The sequence below is a fragment of the Alosa alosa genome, chromosome 2, assembly GCF_017589495.1.
Source record: "Alosa alosa isolate M-15738 ecotype Scorff River chromosome 2, AALO_Geno_1.1, whole genome shotgun sequence".
Lineage (NCBI taxonomy): Eukaryota > Metazoa > Chordata > Actinopteri > Clupeiformes > Clupeidae > Alosa > Alosa alosa.
This window is the reverse complement of record NC_063190.1, coordinates 16,277,945-16,293,141: the sequence shown is the minus strand read 5'-3', so window position 1 is coordinate 16,293,141 and position 15,197 is coordinate 16,277,945. Positions and strand designations below refer to the sequence as shown.

At 40.1% G+C, this 15,197-nt stretch overlaps 2 protein-coding genes across 4 annotated transcripts in view; both read left to right on the top strand.

Moving 5' to 3' along the window:
* Positions 1–458: 458 nt before the first annotated feature.
* LOC125286723 (phosphatidylinositol glycan anchor biosynthesis, class P) lies at positions 459–4,585 on the top strand. 2 transcript variants are annotated; one of them, XM_048231964.1, is made up of 6 exons: positions 459–667; positions 1,151–1,235; positions 1,491–1,563; positions 1,776–1,894; positions 4,004–4,090; positions 4,434–4,585. In XM_048231964.1, the coding sequence occupies exons 2-6, from the start codon at positions 1,154–1,156 to the stop codon at positions 4,511–4,513; spliced, it is 441 nt and encodes a 146-aa protein (XP_048087921.1). In that variant the 5' UTR covers positions 459–667; positions 1,151–1,153; the 3' UTR covers positions 4,514–4,585. The 2 variants fall into 2 exon arrangements, with proteins under 2 accessions (XP_048087921.1, XP_048087926.1); XM_048231969.1 differs by lacking the exon at positions 4,434–4,585 and having other exon boundaries at positions 462–667; positions 4,004–4,128.
* Positions 4,586–4,948: 363 nt separating this feature from the next.
* hlcs (holocarboxylase synthetase (biotin-(proprionyl-CoA-carboxylase (ATP-hydrolysing)) ligase)) overlaps positions 4,949–15,197 on the top strand; it is a 22,581-nt gene continuing 12,332 nt past the window's right edge. Inside the window, exons 1-6 of one of the 2 annotated variants that reach the window (XM_048231944.1) lie at positions 4,949–5,330; positions 5,710–5,847; positions 6,661–6,823; positions 6,911–7,938; positions 8,570–8,752; positions 13,295–13,566. In XM_048231944.1, coding sequence (XP_048087901.1) covers positions 5,082–5,330; positions 5,710–5,847; positions 6,661–6,823; positions 6,911–7,938; positions 8,570–8,752; positions 13,295–13,566 — 2,033 coding nt within the window. In that variant the 5' untranslated portion in view covers positions 4,949–5,081. The remainder of the gene's footprint in view (positions 5,331–5,709; positions 5,848–6,660; positions 6,824–6,910; positions 7,939–8,569; positions 8,753–13,294; positions 13,567–15,197) is intronic. The other variant, XM_048231951.1, reaches the window with a different exon arrangement.

Below are 15,197 nucleotides of genomic sequence, written 5' to 3'. Positions count from 1 at the left end.
AAAAAAAATGTTCGATGAAGATGTGTAGGCTAATGATGCTTAATAAAGACCTTATTGAGCACTAATAGGCTACACATAGGCCTATTAGTTATGTATTTGTTCGCTGAAATAAAGTGTTACTGTTTGTTTAATTTTGTTTCTTTATTAATTTATTTTGTGTAATGGGACACATATTGTTTTCTTTAACTATGCGAATGCAAATCTTGATCTTAATTTAAATTCAATAAAGCATTGAAGAAAAAGACTACCCTGAAAATCCAGAGTTCTCGCGAGAGCACAATGGAATTGTCTCTGCGAGACACACCCTCAATCTTTCTAGATTACCAGGGTCTGGATTTTCCAGGCTAGAAAAAGACATTCACAGATAATCACATTTTAGAAATGTAAACCCATTTTATTAAGTTGAAATAACAAAAACGTACATTTGTAAGATTAGTTGTAAGATTAGTTATTTTAGTCCATAGGCTATCATGTAAACTTGGTGAGTTTTATTTTGGTAGGCTACATGTTACATTATTTTGGTACACTATACCAACGTGACCGGAAGTTGAGCAAAAGGCTGTAGTCTATCATTGACAGTAAAAGAACAATCCTTGCCAAGTTCGCCTAAGATTTACGCTTGCTAACGGAATGCATCTTTAGTCTACCAACAAAACGACCACACAAGGTAGGCCTACTCCCAAACATAGTCCTTCCTTGTTTGTAGGACTATAGCCTACTATTCCACTAGCGTTAAATGTAGTAGAGAACGGGCTCTGGTAGCACGCACATTTGCATTCACTGATTACTGCATTCAGCTGTTTCGTTGAACGATCAACTGTCCATTTGTCGAATTATTTAATACTTTTACATGTTAGGTCTGTACCTCGCGGTGAAATGAACTATATTCAACTTATTTGTGCAACGTTGACCCGTGGCGCACATAGGCTTTGCTTTCTAGCTAGCCTGCTAGCACACTGCTTGGTAGAGGATTTCCAGGGGAAATAAGGGTAAGGGAGACAGAGGGATGTTTCAAAATATTAGTCCCACTACGTAGCCTGTATAGCGCATGAAAAGCACGAACATAGTGTGTGTCCAAATTTGTTTTCGTATACATGCCTCCAATGTGTTTTGGATGAGAACTATTTTAATGTGTTGTACATGTTTTCAGAATATGGTAGCGAACTCACCATCCCCTCTCCCAGAAAGGGCCATCTATGGATATGTGCTTTTCTTGGGCTCACAGTTTGGATTTTGTAAGTTCCAGTTAAGATATATGCACAGACATGAACATGTTGATGTCCTGTCACAGATGTTTTGAAATAGCCCAATGCCTAGTGGGTAATAAAAATATTGTATTGACTTGTAATTCTGCTTGAAAAGATGGGGACGGAAATAAATATTCTGTTGTTCCATTTAGGCAACATTTTGACAGTGTAGCCTCACTAGCCTGTAACAGACCCATTTCTAATTTAGTATTGTCTGCCTGTCATTAATTTTATTTTGTTTAGTTTTGTATTTAGTGTGGGCATACGTTCCAGAAGCTTGGCTCCATTCAGTTGGATTAACATACTGGCCACAGAAGTAAGTCTAACACGAATGTAGTGGTCGGATGACAAAAGTCTTAATCATAAGTGTTTTTCTGAATTTGCTAATTTTTTTATTGAGGGAAATGTGAATATTTTTTTCACTCTCAAACTAAGACCATTGTGTTTAAACATTATGTTGATTTCAGCATGTGGTATGGTGTGTCATATTGCAAAAATCTCTTGTGTTTGGTTTTCCAATTTTATTAGGTACTGGGCACTTGCTGTGCCAGTTTATCTCCTGGTTGGTTTGACATTCTCTTTAATCCTTTTGTTTGGGATCAACATGATAAACACAGCTCCACTCTGTTCAGTTGATAACATCACAGGTAAGGATTTTTCAACATTAATCTTTTTTTATTTCTTAGAATGTGTATCAGTTTTCATTACTACGAAACAATAGTTTGGTGGTAGAAATTTGGCAGAAGCAGCCTGGGTGTGTTTTCTTAGGTTGCCTTCACACTGGATCCGTTTAAATGGACCATACCGAATGTGATTACTCCCCCCTAGCCCTGACCCAGCTGGTCTCTGTTCACATTACATTTTTGTTTGAGGACCTGGGTCCGTTTATGTCATAGACACTAGCTTCTATTTAGCAATATCGTATACTGGCAATATCGTTGGTGGTAGAAATTTGGCAGAAGCAGCCTGGGTGTGTTTTCTTAGGTTGCCTTCACACTGGATCCGTTTGGTGTCCCCACTACGAGTGACAGCAGTGTCCCGTACCAGGGGCGCCTGGGCCACTTTGGAGCTATAAGAAGGAGCTGCAGACCTGCCTCCCTGACCCTGTCTAGGGTTGCTGGAGTCAGTGGAAAGGGGGGAAATGCATAAAGTCTCATCCTCGGCCACTCGTGGGCTAAGGCGTCCAGACCGAGTGGACCCGTAGGATTGGACATTGAAAACCACAGTGGACACTATGCGTTTTCTGCACAGGCAAACAGGTCTACTTCTGCCTCCCCATACATGTCCCACAGGTGATGCGCCATCCTGGGGTGTAATTTCCATTCTCCCTCCAGGGGGCCGTTATTGGACAGCATGCCCGCTGCTGTGTTGAGAACACCTGGAATGTGTATTGCCCTCAAAGATGCCAGATTCTGATGTGTCCACAGTAGGAGGCTGTGAGCTAGAGAGTGAATAGTTCTGACAGCCTAGTTCTGATATTTGGCTGAGAATGATGTATCTATTGCTGCTTGCTCCTGAGACAGGGAGCACAGCAGCCAGTCGTGTAGTGTAATTTAGCCCTGTGATGTTAGAGGAGCCAAGACAGCATCCATACATTTTGTGAACGTCCGAAGAGCTAACGATAGGCCAAACGGAAGCACCAGGTACTTGTATGCTACCCCGTTGAATGCAAAGCATAGGAACTTCCTGTAATCCAGATGTACTGGTCCTTGAGGTCTTTTGCTTGTAAGACACGTGAAGGTGACCCAGGGAGACTCTATAAGCTCCTCCCATTTTGCCTGTTGGGCATGGGAGGAGCGTTCCATGCCGGTACCACTCCAGTCAGGAAGACTGAGATGTCGCCAGCGCCTTAGGCTTCTTAGGACCTCTATGCCAGTTTCTTTGTTTCTGCTGAGCAGTGTTCCCCTGCTGGTGGTGCCAGCGGTTTGCAGAGGGCTGTTGAGTCTTTTCCACAATATTCTGAATTTGCGTGGAGCGAGATTTGAAAGTAGGCAAATAGCCTAATATTAGATCTTCAAAAATGTCTGAATGCCTAATTTCAGGCACAGAAAATGTCCTTGCTTTAAGCCCTGTAATAGCCTAACCTATCTGTGGTGCTACCAACTGCATGACAGGCCTATACATACTTTCCTAGTGTCTCTGGTAGTCTGTTATTTCACACAATGTTTCAGTAATTTAGGCTACATACAAAAAGGCAGTTAGATAGTGTTGGATAAATCCTTTTTATCAACTAGTAGGACACTGATTCATAAAATCTGACTAAATTCATCCCATAAGGGGTCTGGGGAACAATATCTGGGCAGGTGACTTTCCAAGCCTATGGACTTTTGAATAATATTCAAAGAAAGGTTAATCGGAACAAAAAATACTGTTATTAAGTGGTTATCTAAAATACAAAATAGCATTTTCACTCCGGAACAAGTGAAATTGGTTTTGTTTCCGTTTTTGGTTATGTTCAAAAATTGTGTTTGTTTCCGGTTTTCGTTCTTTGAAGCGTTTCTGATCCCTGCTCAAACTGCCCATGTTGTGAAAAGATTTAAGAAATGAAAAGCTTGCATTTTCCTTTACATGGAAATAATCACACAACTGTATGGCCTAAACGCAGGTTAGTTCTGGGATAACTATGGTTTCAGTCCATCTTCCATGAGAGAATACATTTCCAGAAATGTGCAGAGATTGGTGCATCTGTCCCTTTTTCATTGTAAACATTGGAAAAATATTGTATTCTTCATTCAGTGATGATTTCCTTCTTTTAGATTCCTATGCCAAAGGTCAACAAAAAGACTGCTGTTCAAGAGGATCTACACCAAGACTGAAGGATGTGTCCATTAGTGAAATAAACCGTATGTTTTATTTGTCAGTAGATGAATGACATGTGTGTATATATATATATATAAAAATATATTTTTCCATAATAAATTATAATGTGTATCCTTTTATTATTTGCTAAGTTTTAAGAGCATCTTACACAAGTCCATAGAGATTACGTATAGATGTTCTCTTTACTTTCCGTCATGTGTTATCTGATATATTTCCTCCCATGTATTAGTATAGAAACATCTAGCAACACCTTAGCAACCACTTCAATTAACCTAGCAAGTAGCAACATCGGAGCAACCACTATGCACTGGTATTTCAACCAGGAAATACTCTCTATTTTTATATATCCCTCATACTCCCACTCAGTGTCATCCTTCTGCATCAAGGAAGATAAGGAGAGAGATACATTCAAGAAGTTGAACATCAGGAAGGCAGCATGGCCATGAGATCAGTCCTGCAATCCATTTTGTGGCTCAATTGGCTGACTTCAATACTTTACTCTATATAGCCAATCACCTTCCTTAGTGCTTCAAACAATCATTCCTGTCTTTAATAGGCTACCATTCTCCATTCGATTCATGATGTGAAGCTGAGATCCGTCTCGCAACTCCTATAGGCAAGCTTGCCATAGTTTAAGATGGCAATTATATAAGGTTGATATGTTGCAATGGCCAGATTAAGCAATTTGTAACGATGTAGGCTATAGAAAAAGCATGGGCGTATGAACACCCCTTGTAATAGCCTATAATGGTGTGTATATTACATTCATTGTAATCAGTAAGTGTTCCCTGGCGTTTTAGTTTGGACTTTGGTGTGCATGGTGGTGATGTGACTACTCCTACACTGACGGTGGCAGTAATGAATGCGCAACTAAACAAGACCAGAATCATCAGAAGAATGGACGTAATGAGTAGACAGTGACGTAGAGTGAATAACAAGGAAGTGGAGTTCAACGCACAACCCGTTATCAGGGTTATCATGGGTTCCCTTTTCATTCTCCGAATGTAACTGAAAATGCTTATAACGCTGTGTTACGTCTACCTCTGGGTGCGTTTTCAGAAGTTTTATACGCCCGTCATTCGCAGGACTGTACAAAGACTGTGCGGGAGCAGTAACCTCAGCAGTTTCACATTTTGTGCTGTTAAGCCAGACAAGTGTCAAACGGAGGACCAAACATCCAAGCAACGCGAGTCAACCTTACCAGAAGACACGCAGGTTTTCCTTAAGCTGGGAAACAAGGCTATATATATAACCGAACCACAGGTGACATTTTGTTATAATTGATAATGTTATACGTGTGGCTAGCGAGCTAGCTAGCTCAACTATCAGTGGTCTTAGCCAATCAAATCCAAGTCCATGGCGATTACTGATGTGAATCGCATGCAGAATGTGACAGAACGCGTGCTAGCACTCAGTGAAGCGGAGTTGGCTAACCAGTTTGGTCATAGGCCTAAATGTTGCAGAACAGAAATGTTACGGAAATGTTATTCTGTTAAATTTAAACACTAACTCCTTCAGTGTCATTTGCCCTAGATGTTGTTTCTTAAAGTAAGAGGTCATCTGATGAGAAAAAAAAACATGCGTTGTCTTTACAAATGATTGATATCCTTATGTGTTTGTATGCTATTGGTGTTATTTGTAGGCTTGTGATGACCTCAGCAAGTGGACTCTCTTAATAGGATCTTCCCTGTTCTGTCGCCCAAGGATAGAGAACATTGCTTTCATCATAGAGGCCACATCGCGACCTAATGGGGGCCAGTCTCTTAATTCAAATAAAAAAGTATTCATCTTATGTTTTACTTATAATTGGCTATGTCTCATAAAATCTTTGTAGTAGACCCCAGTGACCCAACCATTTTTGGGACAAGCTCAGTCAAAACCACCACCATTCCTCTTTGTCCTTACAGTTCAGAAACGTGTTTAAAAAATGACCAGAACAGAGTCTGATTTCAGAGGAGGCTACTTTAACCATATGTAACCATAATGGCCATTGCCCTGGAACTTGAAAGAGAAAGAGGAATAGTTATTGTAAAGTGCCCAGTTGTGGCTTTTGTGTGTAAACTAGTATCACTCTCGACAGATTATGTTCAAATTGCAACAATCAATATGTGCTTTCTTAAACCAATCATATAGCAATTTATCAAAGATAAATAATGTTGTACAATATAAATGCTCAGTCTTACACACAAAAACAAATGAACTGTTATGAACGTTAAGAATGAATTATTTCAAACATCAAATTTCTCATCATCCTCATATTTGAGCTCTAATATCAATATTAATAGCTCAAATATTAATGATTCAATTCAGTTGTCAAAGTGAAAGAGATATAGAATAGAGTGAAATGTTGGAAAAACCACAGCAGAAACATGTGTAATTGAGATACATATAATATTAATTCTAATAATGATTAACATCCAATATTAGAATCTGTACATTAAGAGGAAAGAACCTCTGCCTCACTGCACACATGCTCACAGATATAAGGTAACATTGTTGATTGGAGTTCATATTGTTGCTTTACTAATTAAAAATCAAAGAAGTTTTATTGATACTTAATCTCTTGCATCGCTTCTTGTCCTTTTTGTGTTAGGTGCTAAAGTGGTCTGATTACTGCCATCCGTTGGCCTGCAGCCCTGGGCTGCCCTTCAGGGCTGTAGCTGAGACAAGTGTGGATAACTTTAGCCGCTTAGGGGTGGCGTTTATGGAAGATCGGCTTCAGATGGAAAATGGTCTTGTTCCAGAAAAAATAGTCTGTAAGTTCCATGTTAATCATCCAATTACCTTATTTTTCCCTAAAGCATATACCCATAGATTACATCTGTTTTTCTTCCTTTCCCTAGCTGTTCTGCTTCAAGAATCCACCCTCAGGGAACTTATTGAGAAGAAACAATCATTGAACAGCAACCAGACTGAACAGAAAGTCCAGCTTCTTCCTTTAAATCCTACCACTGCAATAGTACTCTCAGGACCGTCACCAAGAGAGAAGGAAGCGGAAGGCATCACACAGGGCTCAGAACTGGCACGCAGAAAGAGTAGCGTGAACCTCTCTGTTGCTTCGGAGCTCACTGGTCAGAGGAGCAGTGAAGGGGAGTGTAGGGATTCTCATGGTAAGGGTCAAACCACAGGCCCTGTAACCGGACACCATCACATGGAAGGCCACCACCACCTCCACCTATCCAGCTGCCATGAGTGCCTGGAGCTGGAACACAGCACCATCCTGTCTGTGAAGTATGCTTCAATAGAGAACATTCCAGACCTCCCACATGACTATGACTATGACTATGTGGACAGCGATGAAGGCACAGATGAAGTGGAGAGCTTTGCTGGCCAGAGCAAAAGGGTCAATGTCAGTGGAAAGCCCCCTAATGTTCTCGTTTATACTGGGAGCTGTATGGAAAGATTTGACATGATCCACTGCCTTCTTACTGAATGCATAGACACTGACAGCTATATACTCTATCCACTGAGGCCTCAGCAAGCCCTCAGCGAGCCGTGGCTGGAGAACACGTTGCTGTTAGTGCTAGCAGCAGATGAAGCCCTCACCCCACAGCTTCAAGAGCGCTTTCTGGCGTACCTGGACAAGGGAGGGAAAATTTTGGGTCTCTCCTCCACCTTTTCTCCAGCAGGCCTTAATCTGGTGGTTAAGGAAACCCAAAGAAATCAGATCTGCAGGTTGGGTTTCACCAAAGCTGACAGCACAGAGTTAGAGCTGAGTGTGTTGGCCAGTGGGAGCGTGTATGTGCGGGAGCCAGCGGACTGCGTGACTGGTGAGGTAGAGCTCTGGGGGGAGCTGCACGGAGATGCCAAGGACATGGTGATTGTCAGAGTGACACATGGAGCATGTGGTGGGGAAGCTGTGTTGTGTCAGGTACTAGCCTACGCTCAATTTTCTCCATTACTGAATAGGTATTTTGTTAGGAAGAATTATTAGGCCAGCAAAAGTAGAATTTATTTAGGGTAGCATATTTAGAGTATGTGTCTATGAGCTATCTTTAAAAATGCTGTTTCATGGGAGTGCACTTCTGGCCATAATTCTTACTAAAAAGCCAATTAGGTGCCACATTACAGACGGCCACAACAGTTTGTCAACTATGCGGATTGGTGGATATTCACAGTTTAAAAACGTTCAGCTCATGGAAACATCCACGTAGTCATGACATTGGAATAGACATGATCTTGTGTCCACCACTAATCTGCCACCTAATTGGCTTTACTTTAAAATGTAGCCAAAAATGAGCACCCTAGAACTCCATTTTTTGGACTGGTGGTGGCCAATTGGGAAGCTAACTGGCTGAATACAATACAATACAGTGCACAAGGCTATTTATCATTCATAACAGTGGCATCTAAAGTAAGAGCTTTATATTTGTTGAATCGGAGATTTTATCTTTTAAGCTTCTAATTAACTAATCGACTGTGCATGACCACTGCAGTGGATATAGGAGTTGGTTTGTACCTTTTTTAAATATGGTTCATTCAATGTCTTTTTAAATTAACAGGTTCGTCTGGAGACCGCCCCAGATTCACAGCACGTGCAGAGCCCAGGTGACTTTGACATGCTCAAGAAGAGTAATGCCCTTCGCTACGAGGTAATAACAGAGATCCTCACCTCACTGGGCCTGAGCTGTGAGCTGAGCCAGGTGCCACCGCCCAGCCCTGTGCATGTCCTCTCCATCTGCCCGGTACATGAAACTACTTTCTCATCATTCCCCATGAACATGTATACTCTTAACAACATGACTTGTTTTCAATATTTTTGGGTATTATTTTGTCTCTTGGACCATGAGGCACAAAAGTTTTAGTTTCTGAAAGGTTTAGTTTCTTTAGAAAGCACTCTAAATTGATGTATTTCAGAGTTTCAGCAGAATTGTGCATATAATTATGTCTATGCATGATATCTGTTCAGATTCAAATCACAAACTGCCTGAAAACACCAAGTACACCAATTTAGGACAGTGCACACAGATGCATATAGATATAATTCTCTACTTAGAGAGCTGGTGAGGTATTATCTTTCTGTATCTATCTGAATGTATCTATATTTATACATTCACATTTATATTAGGGTTCTGTTTTACAACTTGAACACTGATGGAACTTTTTGGCAAGAGGGATGGTGCCAGAAAAGTCACACCGTTCTTGAGCTCATGTTGATGGTATTCTTTGAAGTAACTGAATGAATTGAATTGCCGATGTTTCAGCATTGTTCTGCTTTTGGGACATGATGAACCTTGATCAAAGACTAAATCTAAAGTGCAAAATCGGAAAATCGGCCGTTGTCATTTTATGCCTTTTGATGATTCTTGGTCAAGCTCCATGTTCAATGTCTCCAATTATTTTGAAAGTCGTCTGCTTGTTTGGGATTGTTTGGTTATGGGAAAGATTAATAAACATTTGCATAGACAAATATAGGTGGAATTTTCAAACACTAAGGGTAAAGAATAGCATTGTACTGACTGAATGCAGCCAAATATAGTCAGCAGCGAGGAGTTGATAAGTCTTAGAAGTCAGTGTTTAATTCAGCCATTATGACTGAAGCTCTGGATCTCCCATTGATATTCAAATAGCCCTGTTGCCACTGGTGGTCAATCCAGAGGTATGCTGGGAATGTGCTCTCTGAGTTAATCAGTATTTGATGTGGATTATGAGAAGAAGAGGAACAGAAAGTGGCAGATTCAATGCCCTGTACTATGTTAAGACCACACACTGTTACAGAACCTCAGTGTAGAAGCTGACCCAGTTTTGGTGCTGTTTGCCTTGAGATTACGTACAGTGCTGTCCTGAAGTTTTTGGCACTTTAGTTGTTTCACAAACATTTAGTCATTTGTCAGTTATTTTCTAGCTGCCCCATATATTTATTTGAATAAGATTTTTTTGGTTTAGTGCATTTTTGATAAATAAAAACTATTCATGTCATTATTTTCGAAAGTAATCTTAAAATTGCAGATATTTTTGCAGATGTATGCAGATATAAGTGGCCCAAACTTTTGAACAGTGACTTTTCTTTGCCTGATTTTAGTGAATATGTAAATATTGTGGGGCCCACAGAGCAATATGCTGAAATCATGCTCATCTCGTTTGGTATAACTGTCGGGCATAAATGTCATCAATGATGGCATTGTTGAATAAGGAGAGTTCGGTGCATAAAATGACTACTAAAAATGGGAAAATCTGAATAAAGACAGACAGTGATGCAAACCATCCTTCTGATCACCGCCTCTCCTCATGTCACTTCAAGTTGGACCTTTAGATTTAGATTTAGAAGTTGCTGGAGCCTACTATGAAAGGTTCTCAGGACTCCAGTGATGGTTCTCTTGTTATGTTTTCCATATCCACTAGATGGCAGGCTGTCTACATGCTTCTTACCTTACTCTCTTACCTTATCTAATGAAGCATGATTTTTAACATGTCCCATGCTGGTTTCTAGACTGCATATCCCTTTGCTTCAGTTGCAGAAGGATGAGTAAGAAATGGATTTAGCTTGCAAATATAAAATGATCTCAAAGTATTTTCTGTGGATGTAACAATATGGCAGAGTAAATTAAAATAGGAAGTTTTTTTCATCGGATTCTCTGTGTTTTACAACCAGGAGATCATTTACAATGTGGTGCTTGAATGACTTTGACAAGTTAAGTTACTCATTTGTACACCCACTTGGCCCTGGTTGGCCTCCCTTGCTTGACACAAACAATTGTGTTACTGAAAGTCAAAAACTGTAGTAGTGTGGCCGAGAGGTTTGTTTGGACTTGAGCATGACATTTGACCCTTGCCCCAGCCACTTTGTTACAACAAACACCTGAATGATGAAAGCAGACTGCCTGTGGGATTGCTTCCAGATTGTGTTGGAAATGGAGGGCTATGGCAAATAGAGCATGCTCTGTGCACCTTGCCCGTAGAGGAAGAGAGGAGAGCCTGTACTTCTGTTGAGCCATTGAACCACTCACTCACAGGGAAACTCCACTACACGCATAAATTTGTCAAGACCCTGTTTGTCTTGCCACAAACTTTCCCACTAGTCACAAGACAGGTTCATCGCCTCTGTTAGACCTCAGGCCCGTCCACTGTCCTGCACTGATGAGACAAAACATCCTGTGCCAGAAACACAGTGTCATTAACAGTTGAGGACTTTTGAATTTAGTGTCATACATGTCAGAAAGCTAACTAAGCCTTAAATACAAATTACTCATATGCCTCTCCAGCGGTCCCTTTTAGTATGTTTGTACATAATCCTGGCTCTGATTATTAGAAATCAAACAGTGTCTATGAACAAAATATCAACATTAATCATGTACTCCACCTTTAAGCGTCTGCACTAGCTATAGATCTGTCCTGGCTTATATTCACCCACTCGTTGTGCTACAGATTTTACTGCTTTAAAATGAGAGATCCACTCAGCGTGGCACCTCTTGTTTGAGGGAAGCCCAGGCCCATCTCACTTGTTAAGGACAGCTGAGTGGGCCTCAGGGGACACCGCGGTCATTACCATCCCTATTGAACATGACACAAAGCACAGAATGATGGGCATGCTCACAAGAACTTCTAAATGATTAACTAGTCCCATGTGCGCTGTGTGTAGATTTGAGCTAATCACGTCATTATACTCATTTAATCGTATTTTACAGCTTTTTTTTTTTTACATCAACGGCGTTGGGTTGCCTTCTAATAATTTATTTAAAAAAAAAACATCTGATTATTTGGTCACTCTTGTTATTAGGGGAACTAAGACATAAACTGGTCAGTGCATATCAAGGGTTTTATAAATATAAGGAAACCTATTTTAAATAAAAATGTCCACAGCTCCTCTTAGTGTTGTATGTGGTTAAATGTTTACCAGAATTTTGCAATGATTATCCGCTGTGTCAAAGACACTTCCAGGTATTTGTTATCGTTTGAATGTCTGTTCACAAGTCACTTTCACAACCTTTCTTGAAATGGATCATTTATTTAGCGTTCTTTAGGTTGGTGTGAGAGCTTTGGTTTGAGTGCTTCATTTTATTTTGCGGAGAGCCACTGCTCAGACCATGGACTGGTGCCAGCCAAGATTTGTTCTTGATGGAGTGTAGCCATGTTATTTATTCTAAAAGATCCATACCGTTACTCTACCTTTCCTCAAGTGTTAAGGTCAGACAAAGTCCTTCCCAGTGAGAGCCAGAAATACAGTAAACTGATTTACTAAACAAACACATCACTCATGTCACAGCCCAGTGTGAAGAACAACCTTTTTTATTTTAGTCTCTTTCTGGAGTCATTATAGTGTGGAAATCACATAGGTTACAGAAGTAGTAGTCAAGATGGACATGTCCTGTGACTAGCTGTGGCATTATGATTAATGCTTGGTTTCAACACTTTACTTAAGGTGTTATAAAACACAGTGGCCATGAATCTCACTACTTTATTTGAATACATTTATTTTATCAGTCACTTGTTTTGCAAGAATACTGATGCAATGTTGGTGTACCGGTTGTGCTACTTCTGAGCATCTGCATTATGTATTGAAAATTAACAGCATGTCAGTTTAGAGCATACATAAAATTGCACATCTGCATTGCATAGTTTTAAAACATGCTTACAAAACTCAGTCCTAAAAATATCCATAATTTGAAACATTCACTCTTTCTTCAAAAATAAAATTGTGGGTTACCCAGTTGCAGGACTACACAAATACATTCGGTTCAAGGAATATAGCATTTGTCCAACATAGTGTAATATATATCTCCATGGACACACACTACAATGCCTTCTATCAACAGCATGATATAAGTATCAAATTAAGCCTTACTTTTGATTAAGGGGCCATTCTGACAAGATGAGCTAATTCTTTCTATTACATTTGTCAAACATTTTCCCGAAAACTAAAAAATTAGTAATTGTCGAGAAGCATATGACCTTGTTGATTAATTAACTTTGACAGAAAAAGACCAGTAACTCTACTGCCCAGGGGAAAACGATGTAATGAAGCCAACTTGTATAGTAATTGATTATACATGCCTGTTAATTAAATTGAAGTGGTTTTTTCCCCTTCTTTTTGGCATGGCTGAAGTTGGAAAAACAAGTTTTCAAATCAGCTCTTGATTCTTTCAACATTTTAAGATGCAGCCATTGGATATATTTTCAGTGATTGACTTATGGTCCCTTATACATTTGTTTAGTAAATTATGAATATGATAAATTCTAAAGTTTCATTTACCAATCTGAGATGATATATAGTTGTTTGTCTTCCCCAGGAGTTGAAAGGCCGCTTCTTAAAGTGGCTAGAAAGCCAGATGGACAAGGAGGGCATGCTGAGGTCCCCAAAGACCTGTCTGAAGCTGTTGTCAAGTGCAGAGCTCCAGACGGACTTGCCTGAGGGGGTGCTTGCCGTGCTCCCTGAACCCCCAGAGTTCTTGTCAGAGCAGTTCAACCTGCAGGCCTACAGCCACCACCTGCACACCCACACCCTTGGTCGTACCCTGCTCTATACCGAGGTCACCCCTACTACCATGGACCTGTTGGAGGGGTAATGTAGCTTTCTTTTTTTCCCCTGTTGCTTTGGCCAATAGTAGAGTTCCTAGTGTAGCATTGCCAGATGGATTAAGTAGTGAATTGAAATGCCTTTAACTCAACATTCACACACAGTCTACCTTTCGCGCATGTGGAAGTATGGTTGCACGCTGTGGGTTTATCAGTCAAAGAGAGTATGTGAGGAGAGCGAGCCCCTTGATGAGTGTAGCCACTTACATGGCGACACAGAAGTTAGAGTGGTTCACTCTGCCGTTGGGAGGGTGGCTGGGCTGTGTGTGTGTGTGCTGCCTCTGAGCTGGATCTAATTTAATGCCTGAATGACCTCACAGCAGTAGAGGCAGGCTGCACCTAATAGAGGTCTTTGTCTCCATCTCCACATTTTACTGGGAACTTGCCAGTCAACAGGCAGGATCCTAGAAACAGGTGGAAGCTATTAGACCTGTCATAAAGTTTGAAAAATGGATTCTGGACCTGTGCTGAATTGATTGAAAATGACAGTGTTGTCATTAAGGTTGTAAGGTAACGAAAAAGGGGGAAAGTCTGGGGCAAGGGAAAAAAATGTCTACAGTGTGATTTCCCGTCCCTTGATCATAAGTTTAATTTCCAGATGTACCATGTTACAGTCTGATTAAATAGTATTATTTTTGAATTAAGTAGCATGCATGAATATGTTTATTTTAGCCAAGTAAGCAGGACACTGTTGGATTTTCTATGTTAATATTTTGAGAGAAATGTTAACATTGTCCTTTTGATTAGTTATTGATTGTATATTTCAGTGTAAGGAATGTGTTTATGTTCCTTGCTCAGTCACAATAGGTCACTTATTTTAAATGTTTTAATGCACAGCAAGAGAATTCACAACTTGTATGTATTCTGCTGTATGGAATCAGTAAACATGCCAAGTATAGATAAGTGTAGAAAATGTTTTGCAAATGAAACTATTGAGTGTTTTTTTTTTTAATTTTCAAAATGGAAATATGTCTCCTAACTAATTTGATATAATGAAAACAATAATGATGTGATATTTGTATATGTATTGCTTTGTCATAATTCTTATTGTGGTATTTTTGTAATTATTAAGGCCCGTGTGTACTAACATTAGCAGGGATGGTGACCGTTTCAATCAGACGTCTTAGATCGTGGACAGTGATGAAACCTTTCCTTGTTGGTGATAAAAGGGGGCTTTTGAGGCATAATTAATGAAAGTAGTGCAGGACAGGGGGGTAAAGTGCTTTGGTAGGCGTTCTTATGTGGAGCTGATGAAGACGGGTTATATCGATGTCTCTGCTGAGCTAGGCGAGCAGTCTGTTTGTCCAGAGTATTAGTGCTTTGTTTGGCCAGGGGCAACTAATAATAGGCAGCCTGAGACATAGGATAGTGTTCTCACAAGGTCACAACCAGGCTGGAATCCCAGTGCTTCCCTGGTCCCAATGGTACCATGACCATTCATCTTGCTGTAGCCCAATCTACTATAGCCAGGAGTTTGGTTCACTTTAATATTTTATTATTTTTAGCATATTCTTCATTCAAGAACTCTCTAATTTAATGTGACAAATATGTCAAATGATTTCTGATGTTACAAACAAATACTGATTTCACATTGTATGACCCATTCATTTGTGGTGT

Bases quoted from the DNA above. Each gene is read 5' to 3' on its own strand.
- LOC125286723 (XM_048231964.1), top strand. From the start codon at position 1,154: ATGGTAGCGAACTCACCATCCCCTCTCCCAGAAAGGGCCATCTATGGA. The intron at 1,236-1,490 runs GTAAGTTCCAGT...TATTTTGTTTAG, and splicing joins GGGCTCACAGTTTGGATTTT to TTTTGTATTTAGTGTGGGCA. The intron at 1,564-1,775 runs GTAAGTCTAACA...CAATTTTATTAG, and splicing joins TTAACATACTGGCCACAGAA to GTACTGGGCACTTGCTGTGC.